The 19712-nt window shown below is 39.4% G+C and overlaps 2 protein-coding genes across 8 annotated transcripts in view; both read left to right on the top strand.

Annotated features, from left to right (window-relative positions):
- Positions 1 to 1907, top strand: part of Ppp3cb (protein phosphatase 3 catalytic subunit beta) — a 47765-nt gene extending 45858 nt beyond the window's left edge. For all 5 annotated transcript variants that reach the window (XM_050126952.1, XM_050126954.1, XM_050126951.1 and 2 more), the window contains one exon: positions 286 to 1907. In XM_050126952.1, coding sequence (XP_049982909.1) covers positions 286 to 464 — 179 coding nt within the window. In that variant the 3' untranslated portion in view covers positions 465 to 1907. The remainder of the gene's footprint in view (positions 1 to 285) is intronic.
- A 294-nt stretch (positions 1908 to 2201) lies between these two features.
- On the top strand, positions 2202 to 18635 carry Mss51 (MSS51 mitochondrial translational activator). 3 transcript variants are annotated; one of them, XM_050126957.1, is made up of 7 exons: positions 2202 to 4731; positions 14483 to 14725; positions 15124 to 15279; positions 15902 to 16026; positions 16605 to 17171; positions 17883 to 17976; positions 18283 to 18635. In XM_050126957.1, exons 2-7 carry the CDS (start codon positions 14508 to 14510, stop codon positions 18500 to 18502), a joined length of 1380 nt encoding a protein of 459 aa, XP_049982914.1. In that variant the 5' UTR covers positions 2202 to 4731; positions 14483 to 14507; the 3' UTR covers positions 18503 to 18635. The 3 variants fall into 3 exon arrangements, with proteins under 3 accessions (XP_049982914.1, XP_049982915.1, XP_049982912.1); XM_050126958.1 differs by lacking the exon at positions 2202 to 4731 and adding an exon at positions 4757 to 11156; XM_050126955.1 differs by lacking the exon at positions 2202 to 4731 and having other exon boundaries at positions 11648 to 14725.
- The last annotated feature ends 1077 nt before the right edge of the window (positions 18636 to 19712 follow it).

The raw sequence follows: 19712 nt of genomic DNA, 5'->3' as shown, positions 1-19712 counted from the left end.
CCTACAGGTTGATTTTTGTGGGTAGGGAAAGGCAATTCTAGTTTTTATTTTAAATAAAGCAAACAAAACCATATTAACTTGTTATCTGTGAAGCTGTCATCTTTTTATTTAAATTTAAGTGTTTCATATTTTAATGGGGAGACTAAAATGGGTATAGAATTCAATTATAAAGTAAAATTTAAGTGTTGCTATTTATAGTAATTTTCTCCTTAAAAGTCATTATGTTTTTGAAAACTCAGAATTGTTTTTACAATTACTGACTTATCAAATTTGCATTTTGTTAAGCAATACGAGGATTCTCTCCACCACATAGAATCTGCAGTTTTGAAGAGGCAAAGGGTTTGGATAGGATCAATGAGAGAATGCCACCCCGGAAAGATGCTGTACAGCAAGATGGTTTCAATTCCCTGAACACCGCACATGCCACTGAGAACCACGGGACTGGCAACCATAGTGCCCAGTGACCAGCGGCTTCCCAGGGACTCTCAGGTCTTGGACCCCAAATGGACAGATCACCCAAGAAACTGGAGGGGTCGGCCAAGCTGATGATAAATGTCACAATCTCTCTGAAGAAACCATTGTGCTTTTTGAGACCCTTGCCCCCTTCCCGGATGGAGGCTTGAGGGCCCTGGGACATGTGTTGTCTAATAAGATTGGATAATCGCTGCCACAGTGGAGAGCAGTGAGCAAGGGGCTTGGGGCAATTTCCAGTGGAGGATATCTATGCCTCCATTTATGCTTGTGGTTCACACATTTACGTTTACAAATGAGATTCCTGTTTTGTTTTGTTTTCTCAGTAGAATTAGGGTTTTTTTCAACCATGAGTTTAAATCCAATCTTTAGAGTTAACGTGGACTCTCCCCCTGCCCCATGAAATGTCTTTAAAAGGATGAATTAGCATGGTCTTAAAATATATTTCTGAGGTTACTAGCTGTATTTTGAATTGTAGGCAAAATCTGAGAAACCCAGTTGGTGTTTATACAAAATGCTGACCTCAGGTCTATAGTTCTTAAATGTGGCTAATTCTGTAACATAGTCTTGGTATTTTTCAATTATGAATGCATAAACTATTTCTAAGAAGACTTACTTGAACACAAGTCCAAAAACCAATTTAGAATCTTTTTTGCCCATATCTTTTGAGATTTACACCCCAGAGATTTAAGGGGAAAAAAAGCCTAAATTTTCAAATTATGAAGAATTACAGAATTACTCATTTAAGGTACTTTAAAAGAAGTTTGTATATTGTCAAAGTAAATTTTAATTCAAATCATGTCTGTAAAACTTGACGTATTTTGTGTATGCACGTTTTCATTTTGCAAATATTTAATATATAGACCTATAATGTACAGGTAGGTGATGTATAGGTTACTTAGATGTCATGAGAAATTTTAGTTTATTGTGAGTATTCCAGTTGCTTAAAAAACCACCAGGGTGATTTGCTGCTGGCTTTCTATCATTTTTATGTTTAAGTGCAAAGGAAAATTTAAAATGTCTGGAAATGTTTTTGATTAAGTAATGCAGCCTAGAAGCAATGGTTCTCTTCAACTCTTCAGATGTTAGTGGAAGCATAAAAGTCAAGACTGCATGTTGAAATTTTACTTTTGATAGTTACAGAACTGCTTGGTTAAGCTAAATGGAACCATGTGCTAATTTTACACAGTTATTGACCTGTGCTGATTGCCACTGTAGTTTGGTATTTCCCTTTACTTTGGTGGCCTGCTTCCTCTCATGCCCTGGAATACAACTCAGAGCTCCAGGCAGCGGAACCATCTGTTGTTTTGTTTGCCAGAAAGTGCACCCTGTATGGTCTCCTGTCTAAGTTGAAAATATTATGCATGTGCAGGACTATTCAAGTATTTTATAAACAGTAGCACACAATAAATTCCATGCATGGGCCGCTGCTCCTATCTCTGTGTTGGGTTTTATTTGAAAGATCTGGTCTGATTTAACCTTTTATGCATATTGTAAAATTCTGTTCATGGAGCTAGATAGCCTTCAGAGATCATTCTATAGATAACTAATGATTTCATGAATTAAATTCTTGCCTTTATAAATTTTACTTGTTTCCCCCTTAAACTTTTGTTATACTTTTTTTTTTTAATGTGAATAGTTGTGCATTGGAGAACTTTGAATACCTACAGCAATCTTCCAAAATACAATATTTAAAGTCACTTGGGGCTGGGGATATAGTTCAATGGAAGGGTGCTTGCCAGTCACGTTCAAGGCCCTGGGTTCAACCCCCTACTGCCGTAAATACAATAGAAGTCATTGTTTTCGGCAACTCTCAGTTGAAAGAAATATTCTAGTCTTGGACTTTGTTAGAGTGATATTGATAAAGTGTGTTAGGATATTGGGTAGTTTAACAATAAGCAAAATACTAATGTATGGTTACTCTGAGATTGTGCATTTCCTCTGCCATTGTTGAAGTGAATATAATTTTGTGTAATTCGAGAAATTGCTCACAATTTATAATATGACAAATAGCTTTAAACAGTAACTATGATACTCATGAAGCATCAGTTTATATCAAAATATATATTCTTGCCTAATTCTAGATAAAAATAGAATCTAAAGTTTTTTTTATTGTTCAACATAATATTGATTTGTAAACAGTCCATTTGATTTGCTGCCTCTAAAATTACTATATACTTTATAGATTTTTCATAGATTTTTTTTGAATATTACATTGTTAAAGTAGGAACTTAACTAGTATATTAAGTGCTAGGAACTTAGCACTTTGATTTCTTAGTAGGGTTATATAGTATTTGTGAGAGTCATAGGTAAGCATAAGACATCATTATCAAACTTGAAGAGTTGCAGGTTGGTGTTAAAAATTAAGAAGGAGAAAGTAAAAGAACAACTTGGACAAATCAGTGTACCTGAAAATGGTAGGTAGACTGTCATCCAGCCTCACAGACTTCTTACAGATTAATAAAATGGGAGCCTCTTTGTAGGCTACACCCCCTCCCTCCCTCCCTCCCTCCCTCTCTCCCTCCCTCCCTCCCTCCCTTTCTTCTGAAAAGAGTCTGTGTAGCTGAGATTATGCTTCAACTCATCTATCCTCTTGCCACAGCACCCCTAGAGCTAGAATTTTTAGTCATGAACTACGTACCATACCTGGCATTTCATCTTCATGGATATAGTTTTACTAAACAATGGTTAAATGATAATTTTCATTGTAACTCCTAATGCAAATTGTGGGAATTTCAGATCTCTAAGTTTTTACTTTAAATGTCTACCAGTGTAGGTAGCATTGCTAAAGTAGAAATATCCCCTATCAATTTTTTGCCCTGTCACTATCCTTTATATTCAAATATGACACCTCTGAGTTAGCAGAGTCAGTCTGAATTTTTTTTATTATTTATTTATTTATTTATTTATTTTGTGACTTCTGGTTCAATCTTTAGCAACAGAACTCTTAACCCCATTGAAGGTCATCATTTAATTTTGAGGCCATTTTAGTTTGAAGTCAGCCTTGAAATCTTTATTCACCTCTATTTCATCAGTGTTTTTTAATATTACAATTAATTTCCTTTGTTTACAACTGTTTTATATGGTATTATGTAATATGTCATTGACTCCTTTGTAGTTCATGCATTACAGTTTAAGATTCCTTTGAAATCCTTTGTGTGAAAACTTTGTAATTTGATGTACTACATTCTAGGACCCCATTGCAGGACCCCATTGTTTCCAGAGGCAGGTAAGTGACACCTGTGGTCATGAATGTAAGCAAAAAGGTGGGGAGGGAAGGTGGGTTTTTTTTTTTTAGTTGTATAGAACTGCTGTCCAAATAATATGCTGTTAGGTTCTTCAGCTCTGTAGTTATAAGTGGAAAGGAGCTAGGAAATGTGGTTGAACTTCCTGGATCAGCATCCCTGACCAGGTTTGGAAGGGTAACTGAGTTAAGTTTTCTTTCCTTATAAATTGTATGTATTTTTACTCAGTAACAAAAATATTGGTCTTCCTATTTTGATATTCCAGAAGCATTTTTTCCTCTTCTGAAATTGTCATGGAGAACTTCCTTTGACACTCTTCATTTAGAGAATACTTTAGGCTCCTTTCAGTGAAATGTTTTTACAAAGTAGTTCTTGGTTTTCCTATAGTTAAGTTTGTTGTACCATTAAATGCCATTTCTCTCTTCCTTTTTGGGTAATTATATTTATACTTGAGCCTATTTTGGATGTAGTTGAATTCTGTTTGAGCAGTGTGCTAAGCTAAAAAGGGACATTGGGCTCAACCTTTTCCAAAGATTCCTTTTCCGTTGGTCTGGTGCCTATCCTTCTAGCCAAATATTGGTTCCTTAATTAATCCCAAGGGATTTCCCCCCACCCTACCCTATTCCCCACGAAGCTATAAAGTGAGAGCAGAAATACTACCTTGAGAGACATCCAAGACATCGTAAGTTTCATCTTTCCTCATCTTGCCTGGCTACAGTGAGCTGGAGGGGGGTGGGGTGTTGACAGAGTCTAGAGCCCTCCTGGCAGAGAATAAGGGTCAGAAAGAGAACTTGAGCAGGTGTCCAGGTCCTGACTTGCCTCGTTAGGGAGAATTCAGCCTTGTCTGTCTGGTTGGCAGGGCACCCTTAAGTCACTGATACCCAGCATTTCAGCAGTTTGCAGAAGAAGTGATGTGAAGGAACAGCTGCAATTGAGATCCAGCCTAGATCTGAAGAGATCAAGCGTTGAGTTCACTTGGAGGAAAGAGAAGGAAGGAAGCCTAGGGCTTAGCAGGGTAAGTTACTTTCCCATCAATCTGTCTACTTAGTTCATTTTATAATTCTGTAAAGTATCACTCAAGGGAGTGTTAATCACTGATTAAGCAGCTAATGTTGTCTGTTCTTTTGTTGTTGTTTTTGAGGCTGGGTGTAGCTCTGGCTGTCCTGGAACTAGCTTTGTAGACCAGGCTGGCCTCAAAATCAGAGGTCTCCTTGCCTCTGTCTTGCAAGTACTAGTGTTAAAGGTATGTTTTACTACCATCTGGCCAGAATAGCAATATTTTATATGTACTTTCCCCTTTCACGACCTTCTCCCCAGATTTGGCGGTTCTTTGGTTTTTGAGATACTGTCCAGACTGGCCTCCAACTCATGATCATCCTGCCTCATCTTAAGTGCTGGAACAAATGTTCATTAATGCCTGCCTTCCCCTACCCTTTAGAGGAGCCCAGGGGCCATCTGTACTTTCCCCTGTCTGCCTACCACTCTCTGAAAGGTGTATTTGCTGATGGATTTAAGAAACTACAGTGAGATCTCAGTCTGGAGACAATGAGAATATGACTCTATCTTATGTGAAATAAATGGGACTTTTGTTAAAGGGAGGGAGGAAGGAGGAGAGTGCTGTTTAGGAATAAGTTAATGATTTAGGTTAGACTTTGGAGACGAAGGATAAGAGTTTTTCTAGAAGCCAGCTTACATTTCTGTAGTCAGTGGTGTTTTCTCTTAAGTTATCAGGATGGCCAGAAGAAAAAACTAAGTCATCTCTTTTGTAGGTTAAGTAAGCTAAACGTTGCTGAGTTCTTAGTGCTTACCAAAGCTCCTTCTGGTTTCACCTTTGCATATACCCTGGGGTCCGTGTCCCCCCCCTTCATTTTTCTCAGTCTTATACCCCTTGAATTTGGAGGAGCTTGAGACTCTGGGAAAGCTAGAACCACAGACTGAGTGTACAGTATACAAGTTCAGAAATACAAACACACAACACACGTACGACACACATTTAATGACTTTTCATTCGTACATTCTCACCTTCCTGTCAGATAATGAGTACATTTATAATACAAGTCATCAGTATGCTCTGGATATACAGGAGTTTGTGACATAAGGGATTTTCCATAGCCAGTTTTTCCTCCAAGTGGTGTACAGCTTTTGATTTCTGTATAATAATATCCCACCCTCCTATGTATACACATTTCTGAGGGTGGATCTACCATTGGAGGAAGGCATTCTTGAATATACATAAATGAAGCAGTATCTTTCTAACTATGGAAAAAGGTTATGGGCTAGTTTGAGGAAGATGATCATTATAAACCCTTGGGTGTAAGGCTGTACATCTGTCCAGTTAGATATACTTTCACCTGGGGAATGGTTCTAGCATTTAAATGCTTTTCCTAGAATGCAGTAATTCTGGAAATACACTGGACATAGGAGTATGTATGATGATTAAAAATGGATGGCAGGAAGCTGGCTATAGCTCAGAATACTTGCCTAATTTATAAGCCCTGGGGTCAATCCCCAGCACTCCACAAACTGGGTGTGAAAGTACATGCTTGTAATTACAACACTAGCAAGTGGATGCAGAAGAATCAGAAGTTTATGATCATCTTTAGGTACACAGTTCAAGGCCAGCCTGGGCTACGTGAAACCCTGTTTCTAAAAAGACAAAATGAAGGCAGGTGGACTGGGGGTTTTACTTGTTGGCAGAATACTGCTTTTTATACAGAAGGCCCTAGATTTGATCCCTAGTTTCATGGAAGGAAGGATCAATTACAGGCATAATCAAGGTCTTGGAAATGGGGTTCAGAGGTATAAAGAGGAGTGATTCCCATCTACACTTTAGTACAGGGGCATGACTTGTAAAACTTAAGGCCGTCTGTTTTCATTAGGTCCAATGTCCTCACGGGTATTCTATAGAGAATGCAGATGAGCTTTCATTGTCTCTGTTTTGCGAACGCCAACAAACCATTCCCTCAGGTTGAGGAGAGATACTGGAAGGGTAAATGGAAACACAAAGGATGAGAGAAAGAAAGCGCAAGAGGAAAAATAGACATTTTTTCTTGATTCTTCTATGACCCTCAGGCCATTGATTTATAAGAGTAGCATTTAAAGGGGTATGAGCTGAATGATTCTGGAAATACTTGGATTTTGCCACCTGTGTACATTTTGCAGCTCCATGATGGTTTTGTACACTTCCCTTTAACAAATCTGATTGTAAAGGATCAAATGTCAGGCCATTTTTATAACAAAACATGATCCCTGATGTGAACTTTATTACTTTGTTTGCAGTAGAACCAGCTGCTGCCGGTGTTTTTATCCTCTATCCTTTTCTTATCCCTGGAGATAGTAAACCTGGATATTAATAGCTTTAGCCTCTTCATGTTTACAGATATCTTCATTTCTTAAGTACTATTTTTCAGATAGAGGAGAAATTTACATATGAAATTTAAAATTTTAAAAGTTAGCAATTAAATGGCATTTAGTGGTCTGTTGATATAGTTCAGTTGGTAGAATGCTTACCTAGTATGTATGAAACCCTGGGTTTGATTTCCATCACTTATAAACCCAGTATGGGCTGGGTGTGGTGGTGCACGCCTTTAATCCCAGCACTCGGTAGCAAAGGCAGGTGGATCTCTGGGAGTTTGAGGCCTGCCTGGTCTACTGAGGTAGTTCCAGGACAGGCTCCAAAGCTACACAGAGAAACCCTGTCTTGAAAGAACAAAACAAACAAAAATACCCAGATGGGAGTATACTTGTCATTGGAATACTCAGGAGATAGACTCAGAAGAATCAAAATTTGAAGTTCATTCTCATCTCCATAGGAAGTTTGAGACCAGTTTGGGATACTTGAAACCCTTTGTTTTTGTTGTTACTTATTTTGGTTTTTCAAGACAGGGTTTCTCTGTTGCTCGGGCTGTCCTGGAACTCACTCTAGGTACCAAACTGGCCTCACACTCACATAGATCTGCCTGCCTCTGCCTCCACCACTACCCAGCTTTAATTTATTATTTTTTTAATTTATTTATTATGTTTATAGTGTTCTGGGCACCAGATCTCATTATAGATGGTTGTGAGCCATCATGTGGTTGCTGGGAATTGAACTCAGGACCTCCAGAACAGCAGTCAGTTCTCTTAACCTCTGAGCCATCTTTCTAGCCCTATTATTATTTTTTAAAGTATATTCAAAGAGTTATAAACCTCTCTATCTATATCTAAAACATTTTCATCCAACTTTTGAGGCAGTTAATTCCTCTTCTCCATCCAGTCTATGATAACTGTCAATCTCTCTCCCAGTTTACTCCCTCCCCCTTGTTTCTTCCCAACATATAAATCCCAATGTGTTCATCATTCATTCATTATTGGACCTTTAGTTGTTTCAATTTACTATCTGGACAGTGTTGTTGTGGGCATTCAAATGAAAACATTTATTAGATAACCATTTTCAGTTGTTTGGAGGAACATACCCAAGAATGAAATTTCTTTATCATGTAGTAATTTTATGTTACTTTCCTCCCTTCTTCCCTCCCTCCTTTGTTCTTTCTTTTCTTTTTGTGAGACATTGTATTCCTTGCTAGCCTTGAAATCACTGTGTAGTCTAGTCGGGTCTAGAATATGCCCTGTGGCAGTTCCCCTGCCTCTGAAGTACTGAGATTATAGGTGAAAGCCATACATGCCTCCCTTTTATTTCTTTTTTGATAGCCATCTTTATGGGGCAATGAAAAGATATTTCATTATAGTTCTGATTAATAATTTCTTAATGACCAGTGAACATCTTTTCCACGTATTTTCCATTTGCATATTTCTTTGGTAAAATACCTACTTAAATATCTTGTCCCTTTTTAATGCATTTCATTTAATTTTTGAGAGTTTCAGACATATATATTATATTTTGATCAGATATACCTCTCATTCTTCCCTCAAATTCTGCATCCTCCACATACACCATACACACAACAGGACCACTCCCAAATTCATTTCTGTTTAAAACAACCCATTCAGTCCAGTTAGTGGTGCCTGTATGTATATGGGTTTGGAGCCATCCACTGGATCATGAGGACACTTCTTCCAGTGACCACACTCCCCTCAGTTGCCAGTAATTCTTCCGTTAGGAGTCAATACCTCCTGAACTCCTTCTCACACATGCTGGAATTTTGACTGGCTGATCTGTTGTTGTTTTTTTGTTTGTTTGTTTTTCAAGACAGGGTTTCTCTGTGGCTTTGGAGCCTGTCCTGGAACTAGCTCTGTAGACCAGGCTGGTCTCGAACTCACAGAGATCCGCCTGCCTCTGCCTCCCGAGTGCTGGGATTAAAGGCGTGAGCCACCATCTCCCGGCTTGATCTGTTGACTTTTGTACAGAGGACCACAGTCTGATTTTATGAATAAACACCATGTCATGTTCAAAAGACAGCATTTTGTGGCATTCCTCTCCATTTTCCAGTTTTATATTATTTTTCCTCCCCCCAGACAGTGTTCCCTGAATCTTGGTGGGCTTGGGTATGATATAGATGATAGTTGTCCCATTTAGGCCAGAGCACTCAAGGTCACATATTCTTAGCACTTAAACCAGTTATGTAGTTCTCCATTAACTACTGTGCATTGCAAAAACTGCTCTGACCAGGGCTGAGAGTAGTACAGCCCTCTGGGAATAAAAGTAAACATTTAGAAAGAAGTTTGACAACATAGGCACTTAGCAAAAACAACAGTCTTAGTTTCCCCCTAGGGCCTATGAATGCCCCACTCAGACTTTTGACCAGGTTTAGAGTACCAACCATGAATTTCTTCTTGTGTAGCTGGCCTCAAATACAATCAGTAGCAGTTGGTTACCTCCATAATGGCCATGCCACTATTTTACATTCAGTGAGCATACATTATATTTTATTTATAATTTTAGGGCCTAACACTGGGTAAGGCCATTGATGTTTTTTCTCCTCTAGTAGACAGCATAGCACCTCTGGCACTATGAAAGCTAGCTAGCAGAGAGAATGTTTCCTGGTCAGTTCTGTATGTCTTGTACCCAAAATATGTATTGTCTTCAGCTATAGGTCTTCAGCATCAACTTAGGATAGACTTTGCTTGTTTTTAGTTGGGTTGTTTATTGTCTGTTGTTCATAGGGTTGGGTGTTGTTTTGAGACAAGGTCTCACAGTGTGACTGTGTACTGGAACTCAGAAATCTGCCTGCCTCTGCCTTAAAGGTGTGTGCCAACACGGTTGGTAAGAGTTTTGTTTTTTGGAGTTTTTGCGGAGACGGAAGTTGAGACTGGGTTTCTCTGTAGCTTTGGAACCTGTCCTGGAACTAGCTCTGTAGCCCATGCTGGTCTCGAACTCACAGAGATCTGCCTGCCTCTGCATCCTGAGTGCTGGGATCAAGAGGTTTTTTTTTTATGTATTCTTATTAACCTCCTTATGAGTGTAACTTACAAATATTTCCTCTAATTCTTTGGGTTGTTGTTTCACACTGTTGATGGTATCTTGGCGTTTTTTCAGTAGATCTCAGATTATTCCTGTTAGTATTTCTACAGTCATTCTTTTCTTTGTATTCAAAAGTCCTTTTCCCTGTCTAGGTGCCTTTAGGGTATTCCTGTCTTTCAAGGTCAGTTCCAACTGCTTTCTGCTTCATAAAGTCACCTATAACTTACTCACTATGGAGATGTCTCTGTTCTCCCATTAGTGCTTTCTAGAAGATTTCATCGTACTTTATAGTTTGTATATGATACCCCCATTTAGATGAAATATATAAGTTTCTTCTTGTTTTCAATTGACAGGGTTTCTTTGTTATAGCCCTCTGCTGAGATCACAGGCATATGCCCAATAGAAATATATATAATATTTTACAAGTGGGGCTGGACAGAAGGCTCAGATGTTAAGAGCACTGGCTCTTCCAGAGGTCCTGAGTTCAATTCCCAGCAACCACATGGTGTCTCACAACCATCTATACTGAGATCTGGCACCCTCCTCTGGCGTGCAGGCATACATTGAGGCAGAATGTTGTATACATAATAAATAAATAAATCTTAAAAAAATATTTTACAAGTGATTTTACCTGTTGATCAGTAAATATACATTGGATAAATGGAAGTTTTAAGTTTTTCTAGTATGATCTTTCGTGAGTAGGCACAGGTAAAAGAAAAGACAGGAAAGGAAACTTGGGTATCACAGAGTCCCAGCTAGACTAGCGGATGGATATGACCTTGATTTTACTTCCAAATTTCCATGTTTTAGAGATTTTCTTCTTAATTTTCTAACACGTTTTTTTTTAAGATAAAGTGACCTTTTATTTTCTTTTTCCCCTTGATATGCTAAACTCTATTTTATTTTATTTTATTTTATTTTATTTGAGATAGGATTTCTCTGTGCAACAGCCCTGGCTTTCTTGGTATTCATTTCATATCCAGGTGTCCTCCTCGAACTCAGATTCGCCTTTCTCTACCTTCTGAATGCTGGGATTAAAGGTGTGTACCACCACCTCTGGCTGCTAAACTCTTTTAAATTCACATTTACCATTCCAATTTTAGTGTGTGTGCTGCTGAAGTGAGTGTCTGAATTGCTCTCTCTCTCTCTCTATCTATATATACACACACACACACATTGTGTTTATTAAGTTTATTATAATTTGCTCAAGCAAATTTAAATGCACTTTTATAAGTTTGATTCTGTTGTTGCTGTTGGGACAGAGAGTGTGTGTGTGTGTGTGTGTGTGTGTGTGTGTGTGTATAGAAATAAATTATTTCTTTCAAGCGCAATGATGTTTTGCCTGCATGTGTGTTTGGATGAGGGTGTTGGATCCTTTGGAATTACAGACAGTTGTGAGTTGCCATGTGGGTACTGGGAATTGAACCTGGTCTTCTGAAAGAGCAGCCAGTACTCTTTAACTGCTAAGGTATCTCCCCTGCTTTTACTATATTTTTGCCTTTCTGATGCTCATTTTATATTACACTGCTCATTTTATATTACACTTACTGTATATTTTTAAGTTTATTATAATTTTTTCAAGCAAATTTAAATGCACTTTTATAAGTTTGATTTTGTTGTTGCTGTTGGGACAGAGTCTCATTGTGTAGCCGTGGCTGTCCTGCAGCTTGCTGTGTAAACCAGACTGGCCTCAAACTCACGGAGTGCCTGACTTTGCTTCCTGAATTCTGAAATTATGATGCATGTAGCACCCCACCTGACTATTTTGTTCTTTGAAAAAAAAAAAGATTTTTAATTACATTTATTTATGTATGTGCACATGCATATACATGTGTGCTTGTGAGCGTTTGCACAAAAGTCAGAGAACAACTTTCAGAAATTGGTTTTCCTTTGATAACATGGGTTTCCAGGATCAAACTCCAGTTGTCAGTCTTGACTACTTACTGAGCCTCCGAGCTGGGCCCACTGTATTTTTTTTTTTTCTTAAACAGATAAACCAGTGCCTCTACTCCATATAAATTGTGGTTAAAAAAAAAAAGGCAGGTGGAGCGATGACTCAGCAACACTTAACTGCTGCTCTTCCAGAGGACCTCGGTTTGGTTTGCAGCAATCCATATGGTAGCTCAAAGCTGTCTGTAACTCCAGTTCCAAGGATCTGACACTCTATTCTGATCTTCACAATACCCAGTGTACACACAACACATGTACAAGAAAAACACCTACAAAAATCTTCTAAAGAAACTTCAGGACATGAAGTTATTCAGTGGGATAAAGTGTTTGCCCAGCAAGCTTAATAACCTAAATTTTACCTCTGGAATACAAATGAAAAGGCCAATTCTGTTGGGTCTTGTACTCTGTAAAGATTTGTCACTTTTCAGTAGCCAATAGCCAGTCAGCAGGTATAGGTGGGGTGACCAGAATAGGAGAATTCTGGGAAGAGGAAAGGCTGTCTGCAGTTGTCACCCAGACATAGAGGAAGCAAGATGAGAATGCCTCACTGATAAAAGGTACCAAGTCATGTGGCTAACACAGACAAGAATTATGGATTAATTTAAGATGTAAGAGTTAATTAAAATATGCATAAGCTACTGGTTAAACTGTTTTAATTGATATAGTTTATATGTTATTATTTGGGTCTGGGCAGCCAGGAAACAAATGAACAGTCACTGCTTACACAACTCCATAGCACATGTCTATAGTTTCTTTCTCTTAGGTCAAGATGGGAGATAAAGACAGAATTTCCTAAAAAGTTATGAGCCACCTAGCCTGGATTGCACAGTGAGGCATACATAATAAAAGGGATCCTGCCTCGAATGAGGTGGAAAGCGAGAGACGACTCCATAAGTTGTTCTAAATTCCACAACAACATTGTAGTATGTGTCAGTCTGCATTTTATACATAGATGTAAAATAAATTCTTTAAAATTATCAGTTAGTCCCATTTATCTTAAGTCCTAGTATTGTTCAGATGACAAGCATTAGCCAGATATCCTGGCAGGCAATAGATCCCAGTTTGTAAACATTTTTCATTTTTAAACTGTCATTTAAAAAAAAAAAACTTTTCTAGAGTCACACCATCTTTTTGTTAGGACTGAACCGTGACATTTTTATTCAGATGTTCCTAGTGAAAAACTGGTAGTTATTTAAATTAGCCTGATGTGCTTAATTATTCTCCCTGTCATAAAGGTTTTACAGTTTCTGGTCTCTGTTCTCATTTGCTCTTGAGTGATTTCATATCATCTTTGATGTACTTCTTATATAGACTCTTTTGGTAAAGCTGGATCATGACTATCAACACCAGTGATTATTATGCTTTAAATATTTTTCTTTTTGACCTTCAGTGGAGGCATTTCCACCAGTGTTACCTTTTATCCCATTGACCTCGAAGCATACCTCATAGAATAACTTGTCATGGCTGATGAGGTCCTAGTGGATGGATCAAGATGGTGCCTAGAGCCACAGCACTAGTTTAGAATGTGCTCACAGAAGAGAGTACAGGGTGGAGAGGAGAGCCAGCAGGACAGGTTGATGCCTGTTTATGTCTTATCTCCACAATTCATAACAGGTTAGGTTAGCCAATTTTCCAGCTACGGGTAACTTTGGTTAGCCAAAAACTTGTTGCATTTTCTTCTTTTTTAAAGTTAATTTAATAGTTTGTGCTGAGACATATAGGGTAGCACACAGCTGGGCTACATAAGAATCTGCTTCAGAACAAACAACAAAAGATTCTATGTGTTTAATATATTAGTACTTTATAAAAGAGTTCTGCTGGGGGATGTAGTTGACGTGGTATAGTGCTTACCTAGCATTCATGGATGTGGTCTTAGCACTTGGGAAATGGAGCCAGAGGATCAGGAATTCAAAGTCATCCTCAGAGACATAATGAGTTAGGGGCCATCCTGGTCTATATGACCTGTCCCCTCCCACTTCCCCAAAAAGTCAAACATTGAAAAGGCTAGGGGCTACTTTACTCAACCAGTTCCTATCCACTGCTTCTTTAAAGATTTTGTAATTCCTTACATTGTACATTTATTTACCTGTATATAGAACTTCATATATCACACACATGCATAAATTATATTGTATGTAATTATTCTCTTGTTTTTGTTTAAGAGCGGGTCTTGCTGTGCAGCAGGCCAGGCTGGCCTGCAACTCTGTGTTTTCCTTTACCTCCTGAGTATTATAGAAGTGAGCCACCATGTGCCTAGTGGTCTCCTCTTTTTTTTTTATAACTGCTTATAGCAATAACCAATCCATAACTAATAAATAAATTTTCTCATAGCCATGCCTCAGAGACTTGAATGTGAAGTAAAAGGTCAGGCATCTGAATACATGATTTCATTTTGTCAAATTCCATCCCTGTTTAGCATCTTGTCCCCAAGTTCATTGGGCATGGCTCCACGTTCACAACGGCGAAAGCACAAGAAATCTCCACCTGTGACTCCCATGGTTGTAATCCCACCTACAGAAATATCTTCGGAACCTTCAACCCTCTTAAAAGCTGACCCTAGCATTGATGCACTTGGCTTCATTTCCTTGGATAATAATGTACCAGGTCTGTCCCAGTTGATACTTCAAAAGCTGAACATGAAAAGCTATGAAGAATACAAGTGAGTGATCAGTCTATGGAAAAGGGGCTTCTTGTCTTTGGTGCTGCATATCAGAAGATGGAAGTATAATAGGGAATTTTCTCATTCTGACCTCTGTCAGTTGCGTTAGTATCGTCATTGTCATCATCTATGCCCCGGCAATGTTTAAGCATGCTTGGGCATCCTGTTTATGGCAGTTCTCCAGTTGTTTCTATCCTGGGGAGTCCTAGATGTTTGTATTATTGTCATACCCAAGGTTCCACAGTCTTCCTTTATGCTAGAAGAAATATAATTGCTAAAGAAAAATGGAAGTGGGATACATTTAAGATTACCTGAAAGTCTGTACAAGGTGAGGAAGCACAGAAGAGATTTGGGGGATACTCCTCACTGTTGTGCTTTCTTCCCTACTGTGTCTACAGGTTGGTGATAGATGGGGGAACCCCAGTATCAAGCTTTGGATTTCAGGGTCCACAAGAAATGTTCCAGAGGATGGAGGACACGTTTCGTTTCTGTGCTTACTGTAAAGCACTCCCTTGCAGACTTCCAGAACACAAGGTTCTCCGGCACTGTAAGAGGTGACTTGTGGAGTGCTAGTGGGGGAACATTCAGAAATAATCCTATATTAAGTGCTCATTCCTAGAGGAACAACCGTAAGGGTTTTTTGATTGTTTTTCTTTTGCTTATTTTTTTGTTTTCAGAATTAATAGTTTCTCATTTTGTGTGGCCCCAGTTTTAATCCTGTTTATTTTTGGTTTTGTGGGAGATGAAAGAGCAGATGTTCTTCTACTTTCTTCGAGTACACACGGGCTAAGATCACATCTGTTCCAAGAAAGTTGAGGTGGTCACTCTTGTTAAAAGAAAGCATGGGCAAAGTGTGTGGTTTTTTGTTTTGTTTTGTTTTAGTTCACCCTGCCCCCCCCCCCCTGGAAAGAGTGAAAAACGTAAATTTTAGATAGGTGGAGTGGGGCAGCACTGTATTGAGAATTGCATTCCTTTGGCTTCCCCTGCCAGCGTGGCTTCCCCTGCCAGCGTGGCTTCCCCTGCCAGCGTGGCTTCCCCTGCCAGCGTGGCTCCCGCGTTTGGATTTTCACCTGTAATTCTTCTCCGCATCCTCTTCACCAGTTCATTGGCCCGTCTTCGAACACACGCAGTCGCCTTTGTGACAGAGGGACATGTTTCTTTGGTTCATTCTCTCAGGTGCAGAAATGTCTATTACTGTGATACAGAGTGCCAGAGGTCAGATTGGCCAGCACATAGGAAGGTTTGTCAAGTGCTCCGTCTTGTGTCTGTGGATCGTGTCATGGAATGGCTTCTGGTTACAGGTAGAGTAGGGGTATTAGGAAATTGTATCTTAGTGATAATTGTTGAATATAGTTGGACAAAAATAAAAGCATGTTGTTTTAAGGGGAAAATGAGAAACGTGACAAGGAATGGGAATACTTGTAGTTACTAGGTGGCAAAATAAATATGACTTATTGAGGAAGGAATTTTGAAGCCAAGGATTTGCTGTTTGTTTGTTTATTTGTTTTTTTCGAGGCGATGTTTCTCTGTAGCTTTGAAACCTGTTCTGGAACTAGCTCTTGTAGACCAGGCTGTCCTCAAACTTACAGAGATCCACCTGCCTCTGCCTCCTGAGTGCTGGGATTAAAGGCGTGCGCCACCACCACCCAGCTGGATTTGCTATTTATTATTTTTTAAATTATGAATATTTGAGTATGTATTTGTGCACATGCATACAGTGTCCCTCGAGGCTGGAAGAAGACATGTCCTCCCCTAGAGTTTGAATTACAGACAATTGTGAGCTCCCCAATTTGGTTGGTGGGAACCAAACTCAGTTGTTTCCAAAAGCAGTGTGCCCTCTTCTTTCCAGCCCTGTTCACTTACTCCTTCTACCTTACAGGTGATTTTGTCCTACCCTCAGGACCTTGGCCATGTCCAGCAGAAGATATACAGGATTGGGATGCCTGGTTTACTATGAGGGGTTTACAGCTAGAGTCTACACTGAATACTGTTCTCAGTAGCAATGCTATGACCATGCTTTGGGCCAATCTAGGAAGGCCACAGCCAGAACCTGATGTTCTGTACAGCTCTTTGAAGCGGTTGATAACAGATGTTCTGTCACGGCCCTTGACCCTGGGCCTAGGGCTTCGCACTCTGGCCATAGATGTTGGGAAGACTGGAGGAAGCGCATTGCATATAGTTGGTGCTTCCCACGTGGAGACATTTCTCATTCGTTCTGGAGATTATGATGAGCTTGGCTATATGTTTCCTGAACATCTTGGCCTCCATGTGATCATGGTGGGTGTGGATGTGGGTGCTAACCTTTTACAGAGTTCCTCACCTTTACCCCTGGAGCCTGGAACAATTCAGCTTAGTGGCCACAAGGCTCTGTATCATGACTTCTGGGAGGAGCAGATAGAGACTGGGAATCTAGCCCATCCAGATTTGGTGGCTGCATTCCATCCAGGTAAGAGCTATTCATTCAGAGAAATACTGAGGAGCTGATTTTTCCACTCTGTGCTTATGTTTTAGTTAGGGTATTTATTACTAAGATGAAACGCCATGACCAAAAGAAAGTTAGAGAAGAATAGGTTTATTTGGCTTATACTTGTGCATTTGTAGTCCATCACTGAAAGAAGTCAGAACAGGAATTTAAGCAGGGCAGGAACCAGAAGGCAGAAGCTGATGCAGAGGCCATTGAAAGATGCTGCTTACTAGCTTGCTCCTCATGGCTTGCTCAACTGCTCTATTATAGAACCCATGACCACCCATTCAGGGATGGCCCCACCCACAATGGGCTGGGCTTTCCTCTATCAATCAGTATTTAAGAAAATGCCTTACAGTCCGATATTATGGACACATTTTCTCAATTGAGGTTCCCTCCTTTCAGATGACTCTAGCTTGTGTCAAGTTGACATTAAACTAGCCAGGAGAACTTACAACTGTTTTCATTTAGTCTTTATTTGTTTCTTTTTTGTCCTCATTAAATACAATATAATGATGAGCTTGGTTGATTATTTCCCATACATCCTTTGTTGAAGAGCTTGTGTAGCTCATGATGATGAGAACTGGAGATGAACAACATAAGGGTTTAGTAGATAATCAAAGGAGTGTCATGCTCTTAGGATATATCTCAGCCTTTCTTTGATCTCTTCATGTTTCCATTCTTGTTCTTCAGGTTTTCATGCCTCCCCAATCTTGATGGAAGCTTGGCTACCTACCCTGCTGCTACTTCGTGACCATGAGATTCCAACGTTGATTACTGTCTACAGGTTTTTACCTATTTCTGTTTCTGATCTTTTCTGACTCACTTTTTCCTGTGCACAGATGAACCCACTTTGATTCAGCTTGCCCCTTAGGAAGGTGTTCTTCCTTCCTGCATGAAGCTCTAAAACAATTTTCTGGGAAGAGTCCTTTATTACATAATCTGGGATTTGGTGAGACATTTGGAAGGGAAGAATAATCTTTGCCTCGTACAGCTTTAGAAAATTATTGGTATTGGTCATGAATTGCCATATACTTGAGCAATTTCTGTTCGTTCATAATTACCAGAGGGATTTTCCTTCTCTCTTCTGCAGCCAACAGGAATTGGAAGCCTCTTTGCAGATTCTGGTGAACTTGGATACACACATCATTGCTTGTGGAGCTAACCCTTTCACATCCCTCAAACCTGAACAGGTTTATTCTAACCCTAATAAGCAGCCAGTTTACAGCAGTGCCTACTACATCATGTTTCTTGGAAGTTCCTCCTGCCAACTAGAGAAGCAATTAGAAGAAAAGCAGATGACTTTTCAATAATTGAACCAAATCCTAACCTGAAAAATGGAATCTTATTCAAATCACCACATTGATGTCAAATTGTTGCCAGCTTTGAGATCTGCTGAATGCTAAACCTTATTCACAGTCCAAGTAAAGATTCTATACCAATGAACGCTCAGTATGACATGACTCATTTCTGATGTTAACCCTAGTCCTGGGAATTGAACACAGGGCTTTGTACATGCTAGGCATGTGCTTTACCATTGAGTTATGTTCCCAGCCATCTGTTGTCATTTGTTTTTTGTTTGCTTGTTTTGAGACAGGCTGTCATGAAGTAGCCTAGACTGGCCTTGAATTTACTAAGGTCTGCGTCAGCCTCACAAGTAGGAGGGGTTTCAAGCTTGTACAAGCTTGATTTAACTTGTGTCTAAAAAGTTAGCTATGGATAGGTGTGTGTGTGTAAGTTTGAATGTCTCACTGGTTTTTTTTTTTTGGTAGTCTCCAACAAAGTTGGAACTATATATGCATTTGCCACTGCACATTGGTATGTTGGGGCTTCTTAAATCACTTGTTTTCTATTTACAGTCACATACTACTCACCTGCACAAGAAAAAAAAAGACCTTAAAATTAGAGAATTTGGGGGCTGGAGAGATGGCTCAGTGGTTAAGAGCACCAGCTTCTCTTCCAGAGGTTCTGAGTTCAATTCCCAGCACTCACATGGCAGCTCATAACTGTCTATAACTGTAGTCCCTTGTAAGCCAATGTCCTCTTCTGGTGTGTAGACATACATGCAGACAAATACCATGTACATAAATATATAAATCTTTTTTAAAAATAATTAGAGGCTGTTTTTCTTGCCAAGGGAATGATTAGCATCAGATCTGTTTGGACTGCCGTACCAGTGCACATTGTGTCATTTCCTTCCCATCCCCAGGATGTTCGTTTTTAAAGCCTTGTCATGACCTTCATGTGCACATATAACTTTGCTTCTCCCAACAGACAATTGCACCTTTTTGTTGATTTTGGGGTTTTTGTTTTGTTTTTGAGACAGGGTCTCTTTGTATAACCCTGGCTGTCCTGGAACTCACTCTGTAGACCAGGTTAGCCTCAAACTTAAAGATCTACCTGCATGGCAGTGCACACCTTTAATTCCAGCATAGGGGAGGCAGAGGTAAGTGGATCTCTGTAGAACAGGCTGAAGAATAGACTTTTCACCGAATGTTGCTGGGACAATTGGATAGCCACGTG

This window comes from Alexandromys fortis, unplaced genomic scaffold, assembly GCF_014885135.2.
Source record: "Alexandromys fortis isolate MF-2015 unplaced genomic scaffold, M_Fortis_MF-2015_v1.1 scaffold_233, whole genome shotgun sequence".
NCBI lineage: Eukaryota > Metazoa > Chordata > Mammalia > Rodentia > Cricetidae > Alexandromys > Alexandromys fortis.
The sequence above is the reverse complement of the archived record's forward strand: the minus strand, read 5'-3'. Positions and strand labels throughout refer to the sequence as shown.